Source organism: Equus przewalskii, chromosome 16, assembly GCF_037783145.1.
Source record: "Equus przewalskii isolate Varuska chromosome 16, EquPr2, whole genome shotgun sequence".
NCBI classification, from domain to species: Eukaryota; Metazoa; Chordata; class Mammalia; order Perissodactyla; family Equidae; genus Equus; species Equus przewalskii.
Genome location: NC_091846.1, coordinates 14,329,089 through 14,340,489, shown reverse-complemented (window position 1 = coordinate 14,340,489; position 11,401 = coordinate 14,329,089). Strand labels below are relative to the sequence as shown.

The 11,401-nt window shown below is 37.6% G+C and overlaps 1 protein-coding gene across 13 annotated transcripts in view; it reads right to left on the bottom strand.

The window, feature by feature from the left end:
* Nucleotides 1-241: 241 nt before the first annotated feature.
* NBEA (neurobeachin) overlaps nt 242-11,401 on the bottom strand; it is a 671,041-nt gene continuing 659,881 nt past the window's right edge. For all 13 annotated transcript variants that reach the window (XM_070578754.1, XM_070578744.1, XM_070578745.1 and 10 more), the window contains 4 exons: nt 7,243-7,344; nt 5,118-5,314; nt 3,923-4,074; nt 242-2,086 (listed from right to left, as the gene is read on the bottom strand). In XM_070578754.1, the coding sequence (XP_070434855.1) occupies nt 1,996-2,086; nt 3,923-4,074; nt 5,118-5,314; nt 7,243-7,344 (542 nt within the window). In that variant the 3' untranslated portion in view covers nt 242-1,995. The remainder of the gene's footprint in view (nt 2,087-3,922; nt 4,075-5,117; nt 5,315-7,242; nt 7,345-11,401) is intronic.

The window sequence follows — 11,401 nt, the reverse complement described above, 5'->3', positions numbered from 1 at the left end:
TGGATTATGTGGAAGAAACAACAAGGGCTGGTTCCCTCTGGTCACCATTGCCTCAAATCCCTGCCAGATGGTCAGGCAGAGTAGCTCATGTTTCATCAAATTACAGGACCTCATTAGGACACTATTTCATGTTTGTAGATGCTGTCGGCCTTTATACGAGGCGATGTTGATTTCTGAAACTTGTATGACAACATACTGAATGCATATAAGTGAAATGTCCAATGAAATGTGAAACAATCAGTGAATTCTTTGCATATTTTATTTTTCTTTTTTTTGATTTCCAACTCACACACATCTGGCATATTTTACATCTTTGCAATAAAACGTGGTTACAATAGCTTAAGGAATTTATATATCCAAAATATTTCACCATGATCTCAAGATGAAATGAACTTGTCTTCCAGATGTTCAGTATCCTCCCAATTCTAAGCTACAAACTCAAGATATTGCTTACAGCCTGGTGATGAATAACTTAATCATTACGCTGATTCCCCAGAATTTCAGAATCTCATAAATACAAACAACAATGAAGAAGAAATTCAGTGCTAAAACTTACTAGTACAAGGTGGATAACAAATAAGTAATCACATCAATAAATAATGATATGTTTCTGATGCAAAGTGCCAATACAAAGAACCCATTATCTTGTTTTATCTTTTTAAATAAATGACTGCAAGTGAGTGTAAATTCTGAGAAAATTACATTCCTGTAACATGCCTCATAGCCCTACCGACACAATATGTACATCTATGACGATACAGTCACCAAATATACAAAGAAGAAACATGAAGAAAGTGTATATACCCCTGGGTGTATAACTTGATCAGTACAATGTAAGGAAAATCATTTGATAGCCATTATTTTATATCATAAAAGATGAAGTGCCTTAGGCTAAGAATGTGGCTTTAGGTGAGAATTTCACAAGAACCTAAAAGAATAACTTCAGTTATTGTTATAATAAAGTCCGACTTGTTATTAAAGAAACTAAGCTATTCAAGAACCAAAGAGAAAAAACAAAAAAACCAAAAAAAGTTAGCATCAGATTCTCCTCTCCTAATGTACACACACTAAGCCAGCAGGATAACTCTGGAAGAGATGTCCAGGAGTTGGGAAGTCATTACTACGGAACTAACGATCGTGACTCCTATTTATACAATAAAACCCAGGACCTCATCCCTAAGCCCCCTTTCTGCTGTGTCTTCAAATTATGAAGGGTAGGGCTGAATTTTCTTTGTATAAAGTACCCAAAATGGCAAATAATGGCTTAGTATCCAAATGCTTTATGAGCAAATTTTACTTAGAAGGGATGAATTTAGATTAAAAAGTGCAAACCATATTTCAGTGAAAATGTCGAAAATTACTGACTGAGCCCAAATTCCACCCTTTCATACAAGCTGTGTCCTTGGACAGATCTTTCTGTTTCATAGTGTGAACACACCTGTTCCATCAAGACATCAGGATTAAAGAACATGCAAGTTGTAACTCCACAATAAAATTAAGAAACGTTTTGTTCTTTATACAAGGTTTTACTTTTACAAAAGTATCCCTTTAAATAAGATGCATCTGATGTACAAAGTATCAAACGTGTTTTTTTTTTTTTTTCTCAGCTTGAAAAGAGGCTGGAAATGGGATGCAGGTTAGGTTCAAAGCTTAAACTTTGTAACAACTGGACACAAGGTTCCTCAGAATTGTCAAAAGTCTCTTGTGACGCGTCCTACTACCTTTTCTCAATAAACAACAATATATGAAATAATTACCAAAACATCTCCTAATTCATATAATTTACATGATATAAGCTTGCTTGGTAGCAGCTGGTGTTCGGTCGTGAAAAAACACATAAAGTAAAATGGCTGCTGACTACAATGTACAGCTATTGCTGGGTGTGATGGAATGTACAAACGGAGGTCGATGGAGACGAGTTTTTTCCACCAGAGATATTGCCTTTCCATGCAGCACTTGTGCTCTCAGCTTCAACTTGGCTTTTGGTTCTTCATTTCAGTATCTGTTCTGATGCTCATAATGCCACCGATTAAAATCTATATTAAAAGCTACAATGCTACCAGAAGCCATGCCAGTGATCAGAGTCCTGGAAGAGCAGAGACAGTAGTTAGGAGTGACACGTCACTGCTGTGGGTGCTGCTTTCCTAGTCAATATCATGTCTCAAAGTTCACCGAGTCTTAGTTTTGTGTTCATGGAGATACGATGAAAATGTATTCTTGGTTCTCAATCCTGCACACACGTGGACTGCCAGACCACGTATTACTAACTTTGGATCAGACAACTCTTCAGATAAACACTTTTTGAGTATGCATCCTCCACATATGTTTATCAATCAATTTATAACTTATGTGCATGTGCTACTGTTCCATATCAGGACATTATAAAACAACAAAATAAATGAAATTAAGGAGGAGATTAAAATAGAAATAGAAGCTTCATTAGCATCTTCCATCTCTTCTCTTGGGAGATCTCTAATACTAATAGGACTTTGCATAGGCTCTCCCATCTTCCCTCTCTCCCCATGCCTAGTGAAAGGATAAAGATCTTACAAGGCCTTTCCTGCCTTCCCACTCCTCAAGGAGAGTTAATCACGTCCTTCTTCTATCATTCTGTTACTGCTTCCCTCATATACAATTACTATGACTACTTGAGCTCTTTGGGATCTGTAACCTTGTTATATATCCTTCGTACTTTGCATGGTGCTTAATCTATGATGGAGGCAGCAAATGTTTGCAACATGAGTGAATCAGACTATCAGGGTGAAGATTTAAACTACTTAAGACAATTTCAAATACTTTAGAAACATATCCAAGTATATATAAATAATTACACAGTAAACCATTTCCATTTATTCATGAATATGGACTACAGCATTTTGGAACACTCTAATAATAATCTGCTATTTTCTTCAAAAATAGGTTAGGCTGTATATCAAATATTCTTTCCCCAAACTAATTTAAATTCCATTGTTTTTCTTGATGACATCAGTATCATTTTACTATATTGTGAAGATGCCTTGTTAATTTATTATATAAGCCTTAATATTTATAATATTGTAAAACCAATATTCTTATAAAGAATATACATATAAATGAAAAAAGTTAGTTCATAAACTTTTCTTATTTTTGTTAAATATATAGCAAAAATTGAGAAATAATGTACTATGTTAAGATTATAGTTTGAATTTATTTTTAAAATTTAGAAATTTTAGACTTAACATTCCAAATATTCTTTAAATTTATAATAAACCCAAAGGTGAGTGTTAGGAAATAATTAAATCCTGTTGCAAACTGAGGAACAATGGGAAATCATATTAATTAATTAACATTCATATCAATTCTTCCCAAGAAAAGATTATAGTATATTAGGGAAATAAATAAAATACAACAAAATAACATAAAGGAGAAACACTTGAATAAGAAAACAGGGCTGGGGATGGTTTCAAGTAATGAGTGTTTCGTGTGTTGTAAAACAGAGGCCAGCGGCAGTCTCCACTACGCGCTTTGCTGGGAACTGGTTAGCTAGAAGTGCGCCTTAAGTGGAAATTCACCTCTGCAGAAACATACGTGTTTCCTTCACGTAACATAAGCCAGGCACACCTGTGTGAGACTAGGCGAGGGTCTGAGAACAGAGAATAATTCTGGGTGGGGAGAATTCTATACTTTGGGCAGTGTCTGGATGCGCCTGTTCTTCTTCAGATCCATTTCTTTCTTTTTGTTTTCTTACTCTCTTCCTCTGTTTCCTTCTTACCAGAATCCTTTCTTACAGTACCTACTCTTCTCAATTTACCCTTTTCTGCACTAGCCTTTCTTCCATCTGGATGCTGGAATCTTATTCACAGCACGTCGCACCCCTGGTAGAATGTAAAGGGATCTAGATGATAGTTCTCAAGTGATTACATTTCTCCCTGATGCGGCTCACCTCTGGTCATGGGATAAGTCCATTGCTCTAATGCCAGCATCACATCCGGGGTAAATGTACAGCTGCTTGAAGTCACAGGCCTGCCAGACCTCCACCACGCCATTGTCCCCTCCAGTCACCAGGTTCTGGCCATCGCTACTCAGGAGAATGGCCTTCAGAAAAGGCAGAAAAGCAACCATTTCTCTCAGAGTTTCCCACACATCAATGGTAACCACTGAAAAGCACTCAATACGGTTCCCTTGTAATTATTATCTACTTTTAGCCGTTTGAACAAGTGTTCTAAAGTTCAGGCCACAAATTTCCAATGTGGAATTCATCAAATTTCTTATATAAACAAAGGATCTTATTAAAAGCAATTTAAGTTACAAAATAACAGAAGTCCCAAAGAGAATATTATCAATCTAATCCAGGAAGAACTTCAGAATTAAGTAACATGATGTTCTGTTAAGTCCTGAATATTAACAATGCCACGACTTTTAGGATAAATGGCAGGCAGAAGCATATTTCAAAACAGTCTTTAATAATGATAAACCAGCAATTACACAATTCACTGGTGAGTGAAGGGCAATTGGTACATGTAATTTTGGTCTCGGGTTCTACAGATAAGATCTTCTGACAATAAACTCACTTTTTTTTTGGTGAGGAATATTTGCCCTGAGCTGATTTTCTGCTGGCAATCCGCCTCTTTTCTTTGCTTGAGGAAGATTAGCCCTGAGCTAACATCTGTGCCAATCTTCCTGTATTTTGTATGTGGGATGCTGTCACAGCATGGCTGGTTGGAGCAGGTCTGTGCCCGGGATCTGAACCCATGAACCCAGGTTGCTGGAGTGGAGTGCATGGAACTTTAACCACTTGGCCACGGGGCCAATTTGACAATAAACTCACTTTTAATGTCAGGGGGTGCAGTGCTGGAACAATTGTTTGTAAAAGGAGCTTAAGAAAAATCTTAAGGGTCTGACCTCTAATCAAACAACAGCTATCATCTCCAAAGTCTAATTCACTGACTTAATTACTTGGGATTAAATGAACTTTGAATTGCTCAAAGCATCAATCTACATGAATTTATATGCTTTTAAAACCAGCACACATTTATCTGGATACCAGAGGAATTCTATTATGAATCACTTAATGTAAAATAGTCAGTCTTTAATCTCTTGGTTTCAGTTCCTAGTTAGCATTGAACATGCAGATTTACCCGTGTTGAATCATTGATCTCCATCTGAGCCAAAAGTTTCCCATTAATGCTGAAATTGCTGAACCGCCCTCGTTCATAGTAAATGATACAGTGGCCTTCGCTGGAGACGGAAATCAGGCGTGGGAACAAGCAGTTTTCTGGTCCTTCGAGGGCTCTCAGCAAATCTCCAGTGATCGTGTGGACAAGGCAAGGGCCCTCTGCAGAGTGGGGGAACCAATGGCCAGAGTCACTGGTGATGACAAGCCATACACCGGCTCTGACAAATCTGCAAACGTGCCTGGATATACACTCAGATTTGTTGAAAGAAGCAGAAAAGAAAAGAAGCGCGCTGGCAAGAGCTAAGCACTGATGTTACATTTCAACAGAACAAATACAGAGAACTGTTAAATAACTCAAATGCATCTGCCAAGCTTTTAGGTGAATATTTGGTCTTTTCCTTCATGAGATAATATTTCATAAAAAAAGGGTATAGTTCATAGAGTGTGTGAGAATAAAAGACTGTGTCTCAGAAGTTTTGTCTTAATGTGTTTTTAGAAATTTTTCTTCAAAGTTAAGAAGAATTATCAAAACAATTGCTAATTTTCTTCAGGTCATCAAAATTTTAACATTGTACCACATGAATACATTACTATCAAATAACAGCTGTTACCTTCCTATAGTCTACATGTAAAATGTAAAAGGCAAAATAGAGAAAATTAATCAAGTAATTCAGACTATAGAAACACTTCTCCTCTTTTAAATAAATGAATAGTGAGGCACTAATGAGGCAACTAGTGAGGCAAGAATGTAAAAGACTTATTTTGCTTTAATTGTTTTTTTCCCCTGGTGGAAACTGTGTTGATAAGATAAAAAATTCACTGGTCAAGTTCATAAAAATGATTGGCTAATATAGTTTGATATTACGTGTCCCCTCCCCCCTCCAAAAAAACCCCACAGAAACTATGGATGAGTTACATTTCTATTTTTCAACCACTTGATTTAAGTAGGTAGATATTTCACAAAACAAAAGACATTATAAAGCTATACTTAAATTTTTTCTTGATTACTAAAGTAATAGATGTGCATTACAGAAAACCAGAGAAAAGAAAGAAAAATAGCAATCACCTCCAACATCATCCATTACCTATAGAAAAATTAACATTTTTTCCCTATGCCTACTATGTGTCTTTTATTTTCCTTTTCTTTTTTTTTTTCACTTTACAGGATAGAATAATATTGTACATATTATTACTATTTTTTTAATTAAAAAGAAATTTACTGAAAATATCCTATGTGTCCATCTCTGGGTTATTTACTCTCAGATACAAAAATGAAAAAAACACTGTCCCTGCCTCCAGACATTATATCCATTCTCCATAAAGCAACCAGAACAAGTTCCTAAAAACCAAATCTGATCATCTCACCACCTTGCTTAAAAAACTTCAATGATTTCCCACCATACTTATAATAAAATAAAAATCGTAAATCCTTGTGCTACTGGCCCCTCCTACCTCCTCAGCCTTCTCTCTCCTTAATTCTGTTGGTCCTCATTACACTCAGCCCCTTTGGTTTTCTTTCAGTTTCTCCTAAGCATTAGGCTCCTTCAGGCCCCTGAGCCTTCCCATGGAGAATGGGTGTCTGGGCCAGAATGAGAACCCAAGCTTCTTGACTCTTCTTGAAATAACAATTCCTCCACAAAAAGTCAAAAGAACTAACTAATCATGTTTCCGTCCCCACCTACCTCTACAGATACCCAGCCTTGCGAAGAAAAGGACTTGTGGAGGGAAGAGGACCCAAGCCTATGTCTGATGACCAACCTGATCCCCCAGGACCACCCCTGCCCCCATTACGCCTCATGGATTTCTTCCCCTTGTCTTTTAAATGTTATTTTTAATGGCTGCATATAGATGTGCTGCAGTTTAATCTACCAGTGTTCTGGCTGGTGACCACAAAATACTACATAAAATTTTACATATATTTTATATTAGTACTAATAAATATTAATAATAAAACAAAACAGCTGCAAATAATTTAGGGATTACATTTGTCTATGGAGAGTCTCCTAAAGGAAACAAATCATAAATCATGGTTAACTTGAGAAAATGGTAGATTTTAAGACCCAAAAATAAAAGAAATGTCTTCTGACCTTTAGCACCACTGATAACAAGTCCAAGTTCTGCACAGACAGAAACACAGACAACTTCATGATCGTGGCCCGTGAGCACAGCTCTTGGTGCAGGATAGTCACCTGCAAGGAGACAGCAGCAGTGAGTCAGCACAGACCAACGGCAGAAATGAAGAGCTAGACCATTAAATCACACATGCAAAATGACAATCTTTAATCTTTGTTGTGGACATTTACCAGCTGTGTGACCATGAGCCAGTTACTTAACCTCTGCTGTTTCCTCATCCGTAAAATGGGGATAACCACATACCCATTACACAGGTTGTTTAGGTGACTGGCTAAGTTAACAAATGTAAAGTGCTCAGACCATTACAACAGCGGTGACTGCTATTCTTTTTCCTGATTATTGTTATGAAACAGACATCAAGCTCACCAAGGCATTTGCATGTGTTATCTCATTTAATTATGACAACATTCATATGAGGTAGGTATTATTATTATCCCTATTTTATAGGCTAGAAACCCAAGGCTTCGTAAGGTTTTTCAACTTGCACAAGTTCATACAGCTAGCAAGTTGGAACTGAACCCAGAACTACCCAATTTTGAAACCCATTAAAAATTGTTCCTTAAAATCTCCAACAAAACAGGTTGAGATGCTTTGATTTTGGTGTGGGGGGAAGAAAGGAGTGAAGGAAAGAAGAGATGATCATCTTAGTTTTCCACTTGACTTTATTGGTGTGAACCTAGCTAAAAAAGGTCAGCTGAATTACATGCCATGAGCATTCTCACTGTGAAGTGCTTTCCCCTTCACTTCATCCCCGGGATGCATTCGGAGTGACAGGCATTCTTCTCAGCAGGCTGGGAGTTGGGAGTATAAAGCGACAGAAGGCATAACCTGGAACTATTTAGAACACATCAAACCACCATGGCCTTCCACAGGCTTACACTGGAGGCACTCAACGATGACAAGTGTGATGAACAAACATATGTGCACGGAGTAAGCCAGAATCAAAAAATCCTCATATGAACAAGGAGAAAATCAGAATATTTGGTGAATAAACTTCATGAATGGAAGACAGTGTGAGAAGGATCAGCAAAGTGGAGAGGACATCATGCCCCACATTGTTGTACTGGGAAAGCTGTTTGGAAAAACCAGCTGGGATGGAAATGAGGGATCTCTATAGTCTTGGGCTGCACAAGAGTGGAGGAAAAGAAAACAACAGAAAGTCAGAGAGGAGGTTCGGAAGGTGAATGGGGTATGGTTCCAACCTGGTTAGGGTTTTGAGTGGTTCCTGTGGTAGATGGGAAAAGAAAGCCAGTGTTGGCCATACTGGGCAGTACAGGAAGACTGAAAGACTCAGTGACGTGACATTCCATTGAAGGCAGGGCCATCAGAAGGAAGGACATGAAACACGTATTAACAGTACAATTTGGACCACCCAGTCAGATTCAACAAATATTTATCAATGCCTTGTCATATTTGACTATTTCTATTTTCCATTAACAACATCGCACCCATTAATGTCTTCCGTTGCCTATTTCTCACCTTCTCTTTTGAATTTTAAACAGCTCTAGCAGACTCATATTGTATGACACAAGTTTATCCTGATGTATTGCTTAGTTGATTCTACAGTATCATCTTAGCAAAGAGAAAGTCATATTGTATGACACATGTTTATCCTGATGTATTGCTTAGTTGATTCTACAGTATCATCTTAGCAAAGTAATATATGTACATATGCCTTTGTGCATATATAAAAACATCACTATTTCAGTTGAAGTTGCCAGTATCACTGACCACTACTTTTTCTGCTTGAAAAGGCAGGCTGTAACGTGGTCTTGAAACTGTAACTCTCCCAGAATTCTCGGTATTTCTCAAACTAGCGTCTATGTACCCTGAGATCCGTGGATATTTTCTTGGGTGTAAAAGGATTCGTGAAAAATTTTAAATTTCAGATTTGAACTTAGATGATAGTGTACAATTTTTTAAACCAGTGACAAAGATGAAATCTCTCTTTGCAGTCCAATCTATGCTGTGGCAATTTAAAATTGAAATATGCTTTAAAATTAAGATGAGCTAATTAAGTCAGTATTTCTCAAACTAGGTTCAGGGGGTCTGAGAACACATTCCTTGGTCAGGGCTTTTTTTTTTTTGGTGTTAATGACAATTTTGTTCTCTTTAAAAGGGGTAAGTGTATTACTCAAGTTTGAGGAACATTATTTAGACTAATTTATTTCTTATCCAAGTTCACAAATTCAAATTGGCAGCTTCCACACAACTACTTGATTTTCCTTTGCTTTTAGAATTAATTTTTAAAAAATTAATTACGTATTAAATATTTATAACATATGTATAAGATTAAGAGAATAAAATGAATGCCCTGTACTTACTCCCTAGCTTAAGAAATATACACTATTACCTCACTTTAACGCCTCCTTTCTTATATCTTAGAGAATACTATACCTTTTAAAAAAGTTCTGTATGTTTCTCTTCCGTTCACCCTACTTCACCTGGTTGTTGAGTTTGGGATCTTTCTTTCATAGTGCTTCAGTTCCTTGCGTGTTGGCCAGCTTTTCTCTGTGGGCTCATGTTCTGGATGGAGGTGACCCCCTTCTCCTATCTTGTTTCTCAGAGAACCACCCTGTGCTTTGGTCTTGACACTGCTCTTTTGCAGAGCTGTCTCCTGGATTCCAGTTCCTGGGGCTCTCACTGTGGGGGTGGGGGTGGGGAAGTGAATGCTCCAGGCCTGTCAATTGCACTTGCCTCCTGGATGGCCCCTCCCTAGGCACTGACGTGACCCTACAGCACTGAGCAGCTGGATTGGTGCTCCAATTCTCTGCCCCACAGTGGGAGAGGGGAAGGCCACAATAGTTCCAGGAAAATTCTGGGAGGGAAGGACATAACCAAAGCACCTTACCCAGCAAGGCACCCAACACTCCTTCCCTCTGGCCTGCCAATATCTCCTCCTTCAGACCCAGCCATCTTCTTTTTCCCCAGGAATGGTTCACAGTTTTTAAGTGAGTTTTCTCAGATCTATCAGCCTCCATTTTGCTTTTGAGGCATCTCTTACTTAGACGGAGTGTGGAAGGGGGCTGGCAGCCCACACTAGTCATCTTATTCTAAATTAACGTATATTGCTATAATGTGTTTGAATTTTGGCAGAGGATCCACTTACATTTGTCAGTAGTCTTGGATTTGTCTGAAACACATTTATACAATTTATAAAATTATGCTTCAAAGATGCCCTGAGTTCCCTGGTAAAATGAGGTCAAGTATTGATAAGATATCATGTGTAACATCATCCCTAATTTTTCTAAGTGATTACTTTCTCAGAGTGGTGAATTAAAAACCCTGAAATTATGTGTTAAATACAATTTACATACATATATACGTTATACACATGTATATAAATTGTGTATATACAACTTATATAAAGCCTTTCCCTTATAGGCTACAGAAAAAGTAAAAAGCAATCTAGTCATATTGCAGGGAATTCAAAAAAAGTATAAAAATATTAAAAATATTCCCTATGTATGTAATATATTTTCTATCAGGAAGTAAGTTTTTCTAAGGCATCCCTCTGATTTAGAAAGTTTAAGATGTTTTAGTTTTTGTTACAGTTTCCCCAGATCTTTGAATAAACTGTGGAGCTTAACTACTAGCGGATATTGTTTAGGGCCGCTGAAAACATTGTTTCCCTCTTTCAGCTACAGAAAAATAAGCACAATACTATTCAGAGGGTTCTGCATTGGAACCTTCAGCAGGGGGAAAGCACATTCCCTATATTTCATTTTGTTGCCAGGGACAGATGTCACACAGCCCAACAATCATTCAAAATCCTGGGAACATTCTGTCACTGTCACATCACAATTGATGGATGTAGCTGAGGGTTAAAGGGCCCAGTGCAGAGGGAGGTGCAGGTGAGACCTCCCCTCTAAGGACCACAGCACCATCGCCCTCAATGCCCAGTCTTCTCCTCAACAGAAGAGCTCTCTGTGCGATGGAATTACCATGAATGACGAAGATTTTCAGATTTCTCACAGGCAAGCATTTGGAAATTCCAAATACAAAAGGCTTATAATAAACAGATTCAAACTCATTTTCATCAAAAGTCATTTCAATATTTTCAAAATTGATGAAAAAAGTACAAAGATATTAGATGCTGCCATTCACACAGAA